Source organism: Eubalaena glacialis, chromosome X, assembly GCF_028564815.1.
Source record: "Eubalaena glacialis isolate mEubGla1 chromosome X, mEubGla1.1.hap2.+ XY, whole genome shotgun sequence".
Lineage (NCBI taxonomy): Eukaryota > Metazoa > Chordata > Mammalia > Artiodactyla > Balaenidae > Eubalaena > Eubalaena glacialis.
The window spans coordinates 12,160,146-12,175,080 of NC_083736.1; the positions used below are offsets into that span (position 1 = coordinate 12,160,146).

Genomic DNA, 14,935 nt, shown 5'->3' on the forward strand with positions numbered 1-14,935 from the left:
GATTATCTTACTCTCAATTGTGATGAGACACGTAAGCCCATATTTTCTATTAGAAGGCAGCTATGCAAAGCTGTGATTTATTCTCTCTGTGCATATTTGGACCATGTTTATCTTTATATCCTATAATCCAGGCAAAATTACATTCTCATTTTCCAAATCTGTGTCCAAATCCTCATTAGTTTTGGGACTTGACTTAATGCAGTAATTAATGACTGTAACATAAGCGCCCACATCAGAATTAAGCAATGAGGCTTCAGAGAAGTGCTGGAAAATGCCATGGAAACCACGATTCCCTTCTTCCTAGGGCAAGCAAGGTTGGGAGGGTGGGAGGTGCTGGCATGCATATATGCCGGTGGCTTCAGCAGGAGCTGAGCTAAGTGGTGCGGAGGGGGCACTTTTGGACAGTGGTCCTCAAAAAAGATGCGTCTGAGGGTAGAAGCATTAAAGTCTAGAAAGTGTGCTCTGTACATGACAGACTCTCTTAAAGCGCTGGAAAGCTCTGCTGAGCTCCTGATTGGGTTCAGAAATACACATACACTCAAGGGCATAATACTGGTTCAAACACAACAGAGTAAGGACTTTACCCTTGTTTGAAGGAAAAAAAGGGGGTTATGCAATGAAATACATGGCAGGCGGCATGACCACTTTTCCTTGACTGTTTGCCTGATTGGACTAGCAATAGCAACCAGTAGGTTTTTCTCCATTTGGAGGTAACTTTCCACTGCATTAACATTCATTAGAGTTTGCTCTGAAGGTGATGGTGCAAAGAACAGAATACCAAGAAGGTAGCTTAGGGCATCAGGAGCGCCACACCTCCTTCCATCATTTACTGTATCCTCTAGGCTCAAAGACCAGCCTCTCTAACCCCATCAGTTTATCATTCTGAGTCTCGGTTTCCTTACTATAAAATGAGATTGAACCAGGAGATGAGATGAAGTCTGAGGCTCCTTCTAGCTCCGTCATAAGTCTATAATAAGTCTCAAAATGATCTCTTTCCCAAACCGCAAAATTCCTTCTGGATGAGGAAATAAGAGTGGGTCCTTCATGTCCCTTAGGGTTTGGGAGTCAGCAAGAGGAGATTCTGAATTGTAAGGTGCCTATCTCAAACTACTTTTGGATCTTTGAACCTTTTTCTCCCAAACTGAATATCTGAGGAGAGGAACTGACTTTGGAGTGGGGTAGGGAAGGTTGGACTACCTGTGGTTTAACAGGCAGCCTTATAGTCAACATATAGTTTACACCGTGACGAATACTTAATACTGAGCTCCCTATTGAGAAATTTCCCAATCGCAAATTAGATCATTTGTACCCTCTGATTCAACCAGCAGGAGTATCCATGAGATATTATTTTAGAATGTGTTCATGAATTATGGGTTTATATACTTTCAGACAATTATACAAAGATGGTTGGCTAGGATAATTATTAACTGGATATGTAAGACTAAAGGAAATCACCTGGTAGATTTGAGCCAGCAGAGTTCGAGGGCTAGTCTGCCATTATTAATCACCTGAATTTTCCTGTGGCAGGAAGCCAAAGGAAATTCAGAGGCCCTGGTGAGCCTGCTGAACTTATGTTGACGTGGGCCTCTGCCTGGTCCACAGTGCTGCTTTTCAAAGGCTCCCTGGATGGCATTAATCCCAAAATAAACACAAATAATATCACCATGGCTCTTATGAAATGCATGAATTACTTTAGTGCATTCTCATAGCACATAATTCAAAGGAAAGACACTCCGTTTTAAAATGGGAAAAAATCGTCTATCCTCAAAGCTCAACAGTCTTTCCAATAAGTCTATCCTTGCTTGCGGCATTTAAAATTACAAACCAACATCTGATACAACATTTATCATTGGACAGTCACCGGAAGACAATTAAGGACATATATAATTATGTGAAGTTCTACACGTGACACACACTCAGAGCAAGGCCGTCCCATATGGGATTGATCATCCCTTTCCAAGGACAACAGAACAAATGTTTTATTTGATGTTTCGTTTTAGTGGAGATAGTTTGCTAAATTTGAGCAGTTAGATGAAACATAGAAAGCAAAAAGTGAGCTAAGGGATTAAAGACAACACTATGGGGGTGGGGCAGATGTCAGTTCTGAAGTTCAGGAGGACTTGGGTTCAAATCCAATCTTACTAAGTGACCATGAGAAGTCACTTACTTTTTCTTTGATCTGCAGTTTTCCTCAGTCCCCGATTCATACTAAATGTTCAGTGAATGTCATAATCACCCTGGGTTGGCTGTAGGATAAGGGGAGGGGAGTGGCGAGACAGTTCTCCCCATTCTTCCTAACCCGTACACACGGACATTTCCTTACTCAGTACCTGTTACACTCAGGCTCCACTCATCTTCCATGAGTCCCAAGCAGATGACTACTCTCTGTGCCTTGGGTTTCCTTCCTTTGGGAGGTATATCGCTCCTAGCAGAAGTGACAGTTGCCATCTTTTTTTCAGATAATGGCTTGGGCCCCCTCTTTAGCTGCCTGTTAAGAGTCAACTAAGGAATTGTGCTTGGTTTCAAAGTGTTATCTAATCAAGAATGGACCATCCTATCATCTGACCGAGACTCCGTTCTCTCTCCAACCTTTGCCACCAGAAACAGTGGCCAGCAACTCTCCGCCAGTTACCACAGCAGAAGTCTTAGTGCAGCAAAATACCAGCAAAGTAACACAATTTTGCTCTCAGCTGTCAGCAGATGAAAAGTTACTTTGGTTTTCTTAAAACCATATCTGCAGTTCACAAGCACTTGTTCTTTTTCTCTTTCACCAAAAGTAAAATAATCCCAAATAAAACATTGCTGTACAGTGCTATTCCCTCTTTTTTCACCTCAGTGTCACCATTAAATAGCTGTGAACTGAGGCAATAGAGTGACTGTGGACAAGTCAGTTGTCATTATTTTAATGTGCAGGCTAATAACATTTTATCTTCATGAATATTTGGTTGTATAAATAAATACTAGCTGTGAAATGACTGAAATTTAAAATGTAACTAAACTGTGGGCAGAATTGGTTATATGAATCTTTGATAATTTGAGCTCTTCTTTCTGATGGTGTTCCATTTAGCCCTCTCCCATTCACCACCTTCAAAACATTTTTGTTCAGGAAATATCAAAACATTTGGAAAAGTTTTAGCTGCAGATTTATCAGTCGCTCTCCAAGTTGAATCCAATCCATATTTGGACTTAATTAACATGCGCCCACCATATGTGTGCACATTTTCTGAAGCGACCAGGCACAGATGGGAGCAGATATTGTATTTCTGTCCTTCCCAGCTAGTACTGCTCAATGCATATGGGTATTTTCTGTGATGCCTTTATAATGTTTGGTAAACATGGACCTTCCTAGTCAGCCACTGGCATTTTAATCAGGGGAGAGGAGTAGAACAGCTGATGAACCAGCAGTGTTGCCATTCATCTCCTGAAAATCCCAAGGTCAACATGGAAAAACAGGTTTTATATTTATTTGGAATTAACTAAGGGGATAGAGTCTAACTGCACAGCTTACGACCAACCTGGGGTTTAGTTTCAGCCCTAGACAATATTGAAAAAATGATTTCTCTCTGGTGTCCTAGCCACAGGGTTCTGAGCCCCGTTATCCACCTAGGTTCATCCTTCCGTTTGATACTCTCGGTATCAAAGTCTGCTCTCAGGGATATCGGTAGGGAACCTGAGAATCTATCAACTCATATACACAAAGGAGGAAACGACTAAGGGTACTTGAAACACTATACTCTCCCTAGATTTGCATCTTAATAGTCATGGAAGCCTTTAGCTAAATGTCTATTAGCTCATTATACTTGGCAGCCATGAATTTTCAACCTTTACGTATATAAAAGAGCACAGCCACATTTCATGCCTTGCCTGCCTAGCCAAACTTGGACCAATTACTTTTGTTCTCTGTGGACAAAGATCCTTTCGCGGGTACCTTGAGTTTTGATTCAGGATCGTCAAGTGATTATTGCAAGTCATACTTTCCTGACAGACCCAAAGGGCCCTCTCAGGACCTAGGTCTGGAAGGGTACGTTATCTGCTCTACCCAATCAGTGTGAGCGCTTATCTAGGCCCCAAGGGAGTAATGAAAAGCCTTTTATTTGATTTAGTTCAGCTATGTCTGATTTACATAATCTGAAAGGATTCTTTAAATGAGAATTTGAAAACAACTTTAAAAAGTTGAATAATAAATGCAGAACTATTGGGATAGACTCCATTAAAAGAATATATGTATGTACACACACACATATATACACATATATATTAATAATATCTTAGTAATGTTAAACTATGATCTCCTTCAAGAGAGAAACTCTTATTTCAAGTGTCTGATAAGCATGACACTCAATAAATGCTTGCCAAAAATTGCTAAATGGATGTACTAGATCGCAGCCCAGGTGGAGTTCTGTTTAACACGAATCCCTCCTCACTAAAGACCTGGAGCTGGTCTTCCTCCACGCTCTGACCTCCTCCCTGCTCAGTACCAGGAGCTTTGGTAAATTTTTAGTTGGGGTTCATCCAGTGAATGTTGCAGCCACCACCCCAATTTCCTTTGAAATTTCTCGGTGGCTGATTTTTCTAGTCAGAGACCAGAGACAGCGCCCTGAGTACAGTTCCACTGTCCACCTTTGCACACTCGTGTGTGTTAATAAGCATCTGGTCTGGGTTCCTCTCTGCTGTACCTTCCACCCCTCTTAGCAGCTTTCCCAATTTTCTAGCCACACCCACCATATTCTTGGTTGCCGACGAACTGACCTTGTTTTTACTGCCTTGACCTCACCAGCATGCCACTCCATGGTGACTGAGGCTCGTGATTAACCCCCCTTGTCTCACTACCCCCGGTCCAATCACTTAGAAGCCTACTTGGGCCTCATTGTCCGGACCTGGTTTCAAGTAGAAAGTCGTATTTTCCAAAGAGAGTGCTAGAGCTACTGAAAAATCACAGACCCCTTTCTCAATCCCTTCTTATTTCCCTTTCAAATTTTTCTCCTTTTAGTCCATCACAGGGACAGTAAATAAAAGTCCTCCCTTGGGACATGCTGAAGTAGAGCTTCTTAAAATGTGCTCCACAAGACCAGCATCAGTTTACCTGAGCTGCTTCTCAGGAGGGCCTGAGAACCTGCATTCCTACCAAGCCCTTCGGATGACACTTACGCCCACCAGAATTTGAAACCCATGGTGCTAAAGGAGATTTTGATCAGACAACCAGCCTGGTGGGGTCTTTTAATCCAATGACTCCTCTAACTCTTCCCTCCCTCTCCCCACATGTGTGAGTTGTATAAATGATGCACATTTGGGACTTTCCTGGTGGTCCAGTGCTTAAGACTTCGCCTTCTAATGTAGGGGGTGCAGGTTCGATCCCTGGTTGGGGAGCTAAGATCCCACACGCCTCGTGGCCAAAAGACCAAAACATAGAACAGAAGCAATATTGCAACAAATTCAATAAAGACTTCAAAAATGGTCCACGTCAACAAAATCTTTAAAAAAAAAAAATAAGTGATGCACATTTAACTTGACTTCTAACTTGCCCCATGCTAATTTCACTTAAGGTCTAGGTAGGTTAGGAGGACACTCTTGTTCAATACATGATGCATCCTGTCAAATCTCCCTGACATTAGAATGTCACATGGTTTAGAGATTTCCAGGTACACCTGAGAGGAAAGGGTCAACAGACCTACATTGTACAGTAAGGCTGTCCTTATGTTCTTGGAGAAAGAGTGGCTAGCATTCTAGGATGTTGGATGACAAAGCCCTATGGGGGCAACAAATATCTCACCTATATACCCAGACTGCCAGAAAGTTCCAATTTTAAGAAGCATTATTATTTGGACTTAAGGCTTTCATCATATTCAAGAGTGGAAATTCACCTATAAGAGGAAATCTTCATGCTGGTCACCGTCACTTACAGTTTAGAATCATAGAAATTTTGAGCAGGATGGGGTCGTGGGTGAGGAATGAGGCCCAGAGATTTAGTTAAGGTCAAATTGCTCTTTCTCTGTAAGCCTGGTCCACCACCCAGGTCCCCGGATCCCCAGTCAATGGTGCTTCTCCTCTGTGAGGTGGCCAGGAGAGGATGGAGGAGTTTTTAAAAGGAAAAGTCATGGGAAGCCTGGATGCCTGCAGAAAAAACGAAAGGTCTACAACCTATTCTGCTAGCTTCACAGACAAAAGAGGATGATAACAGATTCTTTTTCTAAGGAGGAAACGTGGTAGAGTGGAAAATAATAAATAAACTTTGACATCAATTAAAGTTGGGTTCAAATCTAACTTTGGTTGCTTACTGGTTTTGTGACTTTGGGAAAGCGGCTTAACCTCTCTGAGCTCCAATGTGCTTATCTCAAAGACAGAGAGAATGCTGTGTGCCTCGTGGGATGGTACTCCATGACTGCAAAATAATGAGAGCACCTGACCTACAGCAGGTGCTCAGAGAATGATTATCAATACTATCGACATCACTTGAATTTTTATCTTTCCTTATTAAGTATTTTCATCCTAAAAGAACACCACAGGTTCTATCCCCTCTGATATTTCTGTGTGCTGCTAGGGTTCGCAGTGTGCTACACAGAGTGTGCTAAGCATGGTCTCTGACAGAGGAACAGCAGCAACATACCTGAGACGCTTGCTTTTCCTGAAACACAGAAGCGTCCCTTTACCCTTCCTTTCCAAACAAGACAGACTACTATAACCATCAGAATTAACTCTCTCGAAAGAGGATATTGGCAATCTTTGCCTTAAGCAGGAAGATCCCTAATGACAATTCGTAATTCCACCTGAAAATTCGTTTTCTCTTCAAATGGCTTTTTTTCCCTCAAGAATCTTTTGCTGGGAATGGACTTCCACTTCTAATACTGAGTGCCTTATGAACGAGTAGTTGCTTTGTGAGTCAAGGAACCTCCTGTCTGCCATGACGTTGTAAAGTTAAGTGATTAGTTCGCATGCTTCTAGCAACAGGAGAACAGTCCTGGCCGTGGACCCAGCTACCTGAGCAAGGCTCAAGGACAGGTGGACAGGGCTTCCGGGCTTTCTTTCAGCTTGATGTGCCTTATTTCTAGTTCCCACTAGAAATGCTAGCAACTTACAGAAAGGGCCAGGCCAGCTTTCTGGCTTCTTTTGCCAGTCTGGGAATTTGGCAGCACCCCGTGGGCTCAGATGACCCTTCTTCTCTTCTAAATCCTTTGTCCTTTCCCATTTCTGCTGAATAAAAGCCTTAAGTTCTCCCACAGAGCTTGAGGATGAAGATTCATTCATTTGCTCAACAAATATTTACTGAATACCTAATCTGTTCAAGGCATTATTTTAGATGGTGAAAAAGAGAGAGTTGTAGCCTTTGTGGTTCTTGCATAAGGGAAGAACCTTGCGTAGGAGAGAAATAAGTAAATTAAAAAATATATTTGACGTAAAAAATTATAACATTAACTCAGTTTACAATGTCTGCATCTATCAGTCTTTTAAACTTTAAGTAAGGTATAAACCCAAGAGCTGGTTTGATGGCAAGGTGAACTGAATAGGAGAGTAGTAAGGAAGGGGAGGGAGATTTGGGGGGAAGCTGACTTCCTGTGCTTTGTCTTACCCTCTTGCCTTTAAAATCAAAATGTTCACTCAGCCTTCGTACTCTCTATAAAGAAGTAGGGCCTCTATAAGGGAACTTTATTCCTTCCCTTGTGCAAACAGGAGCAGGGGCGCCCTGAATGCATGCATGTCGCCACAATGACAGTGGGGGATGCGTGACAATGCTTCAGGAAATGAGTTCCTTAAGAAAAGTCAAATGGAAGATGGGTGGCCTCAGCTCACTGCCTTCACACGCAATGGCCTTAATATTTTAGATGGTGAGGAAGAGGAGAGCAAATCTGACACGCTGTAGGCAGTGTCTGCTAGCAAAAAATCTGACTTTCATTAAAAATACTTAATTCTGTGAGACCCCCCCCCGCCAAAAAAAAGATGGAGAGCCAGAGTAAAGGGGATAAAAATAGTTCACATTTTAGTATATGTTGTATGTGTCAGTCTTATTTGGTGCAATTTCTGCATCTCTGTACAAAATAATACCATCTCGTTCTTTCCCCAAAACTCATGTTTTTAAATTAAAAAATAGCTTTTAAAAAAAGCAGTGGTGGTTACTTTTGAAGGTTCTTGACTGAGAAGAGAGCACATGGGAATGTTCTGGGGGTGATGGGAATATTCTAAATCTGGTCTGGGTGCTTGTTAAACAGGTGGGTATAGATGCAAAAAGGTATCACGCTGTAACTTAAGATTTGTGTATTTTTACTGTGTTTAATATATACTTCGATGAAAAGGAAAAAAATAAGTAAAAGGCAAGTCTGAGTTTTAGGCCTGCACATGTGTGGTACACTAGACATCATAAATTATGGGCTCTCTTGGCCATGAAAGAACTGATTAGATCTTTCCAATCGCTTCCCATTTGCTCAGTGGATGACGTGATTTAGCAAAGTGGGGAGCTGTTAACTTGCCTCCTTGTTATTGGCACCCATTGGGCTCCCATACAAAACCTACCTAGAAAGGAAATTAGAAAAACAAATAAGGAAGAAGGGAAATACCCACTGAGTTCTCAGCTGAGACAAAATTCAGAGAGAGTTTCATGCTCATTGGGAATTTCTCTCAGTGGGGTTTTCCATGGCTGTTAATAGTTTTGACCCCAAGAATTCTGGGTCCCTATAGGATTGTTAGATCTGCCACAAAGGCAGAAATATCATGTCTGAAGCCTCTTCCCCCTAAATAAATGTGAAAAGTTCACTTCACAAAAGAATTGTATTCAGCAAACCTATGATTAAGAATACTAAAATTGGGTTGTTTCCAATAGCAAACAAAATACAACTGAATTTCCTGTTGCATGTTTTTAAGCTGTATTCATTTTTGCTATTATTATTTTCTAATTTCTCAAAAGTAAACTTTTCAAAATCATAATGAAATTTCCAAGTTTTCTAGTTTTGATTCACTTAAACTATACACATGCCCTCTGATTATTTTTATATGATGGACATATTTTTGTTTGATGTAAATATTTCCTCTTTAAAAAAATAGAAAAGAATAAATAGATTCTTACTGTGTTAGTAACAGTTTTAAACCCACAGATCCTTTTGAGATTCCCCTCCCTTAATAAAGTGTCAAATTTTTTAAATTTTTTGATTATTAGAGATTTTCATTTTGATTCTTTTACTCTTCCCTTACTTTAAAGAGTTCATGGCATTGATCTCAATAAAATAAAATCTCAAAAAAAAAGTCTTTATGCTGGGAAGAAATTTAAATATCTTTAACTATATTTATACTGATATCTCTAAATGAACTCCACAACTGACAAAAATTATTTTTCCTGTCTAAAATGTTATTTTAACTCAGATGGTTAGAACCCAAAACTATTGTTTTTCCTTTAGAAACATGGTATTTGTGTTCTCAGAATAGCTCAGAGAAGGTAAGTAATTTATTTAGCAATGAAGGTGAAATACTGTATGTTTGTGGCAAAATTTTAACAATAATAATATAATTATAATATAGCAAAACATTATTGAATAAAACATAATTTAATAATTTTACCCTTCAGCTATTGTTTGAAGAAAGGCATGTTTAATTACATAAAGACGGACATCTTAGAATAGCCTACACTTGTCAATATAGATAATGCAGAATGAACAGAGTAAAAAAAAAAAATGAATCATCCCACCAACCAGAAATATCTACTCTTAATATAGTGTTGTGTTTACTTCCAATATTGAAAACATATTTACATAATTGAGATTATACTGCACTGTTTTGTATCTTGCTTTTCCCAGTCACTGTTGTATTTTGATGATTTTGAAGATTGTCAGCATGGATTCTTTGTCTAACCTCACTTCAAATCCCAAATCTTTTCTTTCTTTAAAATAACTGGGCCACTCTTTTTTTTATTTTGTCTTGGCTTGTATAGAAGGTATAACATGAAGCTGAGAAAGGAAAGAGAAGGGAACCAGGAGGGGAGAGCATGACAGAAAGGGAGAGTTTAGGTAATGGTGTAAGAGTCGGAAGGGTCTATGGATAGAAAAGATGTTTGAGAGAAAATGAACAGAACTTGGAGCAGTGAACTTCAGAATAACATGGATTCTAGTACTAGAGCTAAATGGCAATAAGCATCATTCGATCCTACCCCATCATTTGGTGAGGATGCGTGTTTATTGAGTTTAAGGTCTTGCTTTGGGGACAGAGGCAGCTGGAGGCAGTACTTGAAAGGGAACACAGGTCTGCTGATTCTCAACCTTAATTTCCTCCCTTGAATCTCTGAGGTATAGAGAAACTGAAGAGCAAGAGGTGTGTACCATTTCCTTGAGGACTAAAAAAGGAAATAGTAGAAAAGAGGTGGTGGCTTAATCAATATCCTGATAAAAGACTTAATCAGAGCTGGCTGGAGCTTGGAAAGTTAAGGAAAGGGGGAGCATAGTAGTCCCCCCAGGGTGCAGAGAGGAGAAGACTATGTATTTATACAAGCCACCATCCTCAAATGGTTTTTTTTTTTTTTTTAGATCAAGGATTACCCGCTCCAGATTTGTCAAAATTCTAGAATGAATGCTACAATGTACAACTGACCTATCCATGTAGTTAGCAAATGAAAAGATATTGAAGTATTTGCCCACCTGATGGAAGGAGAACAAATACTTATCACAACCAATTATGCTTATCACATCATTTATTGTCTTTGAAGCAAAGCCCACCTGTCCAATTCTAAAGCAATATAAACTTTACGTCTTTTGGACATCAGTGTGTATAAGAAGAGCCCATGGTTCTTGTTACACTATTTCTCAGTGCTCTTCTTGATTCTAGAGTGAACTTGAGACCAGTGCCACTGGGGAGATGAGACTCAGAGGCTGGAAGATGGGAAGTGGAGAGTATGGGGTTACAGTAAAATTCTATAGTATTTTAAAAATTTACCAATGACTACTGTTCATTTGAAAATTAGAAAGCATTGTCCTGAGTGAGAGCTGAGACTTCAGTACTTGAATCAGTGTCACTCTGCTTAATGCCAAATGTGTTTTTGGTTTGCTTCTCAAGAACCAGACCTCAAAAATTTAAAACTTGTTTTTAAAATTTGTTTTCTCTGCTAAGGCTCACCTTGACCTTATCCTGTCCCATGGACTTGAAGAATTTTCCAATGGATGTCCAGACGTGTACAATGCAGCTGGAGAGTTGTAAGTCACTACTACTGAAATGACCACCTGCTTGTTTTAACCAATGACCTGGTTCTTTCAATGTGTCATTAAGGAGAAAAAACCCGCAAGACTCATTCTCTACCTACTTAACAACTCCCGAGGTCCTTAAGGGAAGGACAAGCAAAAGTGTGTGTGCATGTCTTATATCCAATAGAGCGAAGACCATTTTTCAAGGTAAAATGCCAAATAACTTGCCCTTCCTCAAAAAATGAGCCTGATTTAGTAAGCTTTTCTTTGAAATGAAAATGTCTCCTGGGAAAATTAAGATTATTAGTCATTTAACCTCTATAATGAATCACATTCTAGTCAGAAAATTGTATTTCCTTCTATCTTATGCTTGTATAGACCTTCACCCCAAAGGAATTTTGGCAGGAAGGGATAATTGATTTGAGGACAAGACGCAGGGGCCTTAGCCAGAGGAGGATGCAAAACTGAGGGGCATGAGATGATACGGAATAAAGGCATCTCCTTTAGATGGGCAATGGATATCCAAAGGCCTGGTGAAGGGAATAGAAAAATGCTACTACTTTGTCCCCTTTATGCCGTGGCCCTGATGCCACTGAAATCTTTGACATGTGCCATAAGTTGCTGATGCCTCCAAGGTAATGGGATTTTTAGACAGGAGACATGAAATTTTTTCTGGCTTGCTCTGTCAGTTTCTCTGTTTGTAAAATGCAGGGAATAATAAGTGCTACTGACCTACAGGGATGTTAGGAGATTTAATGAGGCAGGGGCAAGAAAATACTTTTAACTTCTTGGTTTAGAAAAATAACAAATGTAAAAAGACATATCAACTATTATTAAAAAAGAGGCGGTGACAGGGTTTCCTTCTGATCATTTAAAATCACTGTAGATTTCCCTTGAAACTTCCTACAGAAATAAACAAAATAATGAAACATCCTTGTTTGAAGAAGTTGTCAGGAATAAAATGAGAATTTCTGGCTTACAATAGGCTTTATATATTCACCTTTTCCCTATCGCCCCTTCTCTTGAGAAGACAGTTAAGAAAAACTTTTTCCTACATAATGATTCCTTCTTTGTGGCTTCTCTACTGCTCCCACCTCTCCCCGGACTCAACCCAACACTTAGTTTCTCTATAAAACAGCAACCATAGCTGTCCTCTGAGGCTCCTCCAAGGCTTAAAAACTCCAATTAGTAAATATGCTTGGTCCTTGCAGGACCTAGAAGTAATGAAATCAAAGAAGCAGTGATGTGTTTACCACTGACTTTGACTGTGAAGGGTGGGAATTGCTCTTTACTTTTCTACCCTCATATTACGTCCTCCTTCCCCACATCTTTACCTCTTCTGTTTGCCCCCAGCTGGGGTTTCCGGGTGGCTGACAAGGACTATTATTGTAGTGGTCAGCAAGAAGCCGACCAGACAAGAATAGGGGGTGTTTGGCAAGCTTCTAGTATTTGGTGGAGATACCCAAGAAGGGCTCATGCAGCACTGATGTGGAAGAGATAGGGTTGGCCATTCTCTTCGTGGACCATCAGTGCTTATACGAAGTCCCCTTTGTGATTCCTTGCTTGTTTTTATTTTCTGGCTTTGAATGGAAAAGGTGGCCCAAAGAAAGAGGAAAGTAGATTCCAATTAACTTTGCCATTGATCTCTGGGTAGCTTTGGTGAGTCACTACCTTGCAGTAAACAAGAATAAGAATCTATAAACTTAATAAACTTGCTGAGGTTACTGGCCAGCCAAAACCTCACATAATAACCCTTGTCCTCCTCAATCTCCTTTTAGAGTTCAAATATCACAAATAAAGAAAGAAGGGAGAGAACTGATGCCTGAAAAAAGAGTAGCCTTCATTTCCGGGGTGTAAAAAACCCAGAAGCCCTTGACATAATGACCTAGTTAGCAGGAGCTTGGAGACTAAGAGCTAACTTTGGTTTACTAAACTGATAACAATCTTACTTTGGATGGTTCAAAAGTCATATAACAATATGACTTTATATAACAGAGAATCTGTTTTACTTCATATTAATCATTGTGATGTGTGGGCCCCTTTAGCAAGACACTAGCACAAATGAATATGCTTGATTTGCATATCCCACAGCTTCCTCTTAGGCTACCTGCCTATAGCCTTCCCCACTTGCTAAAGTCACTGAGGATTGACCATAAGGACTTGAACATAAACTTTCTCAAAACAAAGCTAATAGACCCTAGGAGAGGGGCCAAGTTTGCACTGGAAATATTTTAAGCAGGCCTGTGATAAATCCATTCTCTTTTTTTTTAAAAAAAGGAATGCTTTTCATTTGAAGTACTAAGACTGGTGCCATGAACTGCATTGTCTTAACGGATATCCACAGACACAGCTCTTTCAAGTAAAGACAATCTTCAAAGGATTTTTCTTTGTTTACTTGTTTGTTCTTCAGAAACATTGAGTGGATAGAGTGGGCAGAAGAAAAATGGACTTTATAAATTCCATTCTCCCATTACACAGAAAAAAAAATCATTCAGAAATAGCTTGCTGTCTTCCATTTCTTTGGCTCCAATGACATGTAGTTGTCATGATGATTGCAGCTCTTTTATTAAAAAATGCTCTTGAATTGACTGAGCATGTCTGCTTTAGATGATTTCCTTGTTTGTTTCTTTACATGGCTAGACTTTCAAGTTTTCTTGGAAAGATGCATTCAATTTTTCACTCTGATTTGTTTACTCCAGTTGGGTACACGATGAATGACCTGATATTTGAGTGGTTAAGTGATGGTCCAGTTCAAGTTGCTGAAGGATTGACCCTGCCTCAGTTCATTTTGAAAGAAGAGAAGGAGCTCGGCTACTGCACAAAGCACTACAACACTGGTAAGTTTCCTTTGAGCTGCTAAACCCAAGTGGGCTCCATCCGCCACTTGGAGTATACATCCCATCACCTTAATTGCTGCATATTTACCAAGAAAGTGGAGCTACAAGGCACTGTCCTGGGCTTGGCTCAAAATCCCCTCAACACATAAGATGCCTATATCCTTTCGAACACGTCAGGGAGCCCAACAGATAATTTTTCCAAAAGAGAGAGAGAAGGAAAGAGATTTGGGGATCTTTTGCTGTTCTCTTGCTGACCATCTACCATCAAATGAGTCTGAGGAAAAGTGTATGAGACCTTGTAAATGGTGCAGGAAGTGTATGAATTCTGGCCCATTCCCAGCATCCATTCTTGACGTTAGCTCCTCAGGTCAATTTGCACTCTCTGCTTTAGTGGAAGACAGAAATAATAACATAGGTCTTTGCAAACCCAGAAATACAGCTGTTGTACTCTCCAGTCCTATAGACAGCGTGCATGAAAATCAGCTTGCGGGGAGTCAGCTGGCTCTAAAGTCATGCATTGTCAGTGGTGCTGACAGACACATGGGGCAGGGGGAGAATGTGAGGTAGCAGCAACAAGTGGGCATCTGTTGTTCCCTGGAAGATTATGCCCGCCCAGTAAAGTTGATAGCTTTTCCTATGAACGCCCTCGTCTTTGATGCCACACAGCTGATCAAAGAGAGGCAGTCGAGACATGATGGTTTGTTCAGTGACTGCTCTGGCCCATGAACACTTGTTCCAGAAGTCAACAATGCTTCCTATGAAATAACTAAAACCTGACTCTAAGGTGTTCTTCCTGGCCAAGAAGAACCCAACCCTATCTCATAATTTGTGTGAGCTAAGCCAAATTACCTTCTGTGTTTCTAACTCCAAGCCAATTAAAGAGGAAGGAAAGTGGTAAGGGGCAGGAACATCTGTCTCTTAATAGTATGTTACAAGTTTTAATATCTT

At 40.3% G+C, this 14,935-nt stretch overlaps 1 protein-coding gene across 3 annotated transcripts in view; it reads left to right on the forward strand.

The window, feature by feature from the left end:
- Nucleotides 1-14,935, forward strand: part of GLRA2 (glycine receptor alpha 2) — a 177,762-nt gene that overhangs the window by 56,289 nt on the left and 106,538 nt on the right. For all 3 annotated transcript variants that reach the window (XM_061178589.1, XM_061178588.1, XM_061178591.1), the window contains exons 5-6: nucleotides 11,080-11,162; nucleotides 13,850-13,987. In XM_061178589.1, coding sequence (XP_061034572.1) covers nucleotides 11,080-11,162; nucleotides 13,850-13,987 — 221 coding nt within the window. The remainder of the gene's footprint in view (nucleotides 1-11,079; nucleotides 11,163-13,849; nucleotides 13,988-14,935) is intronic.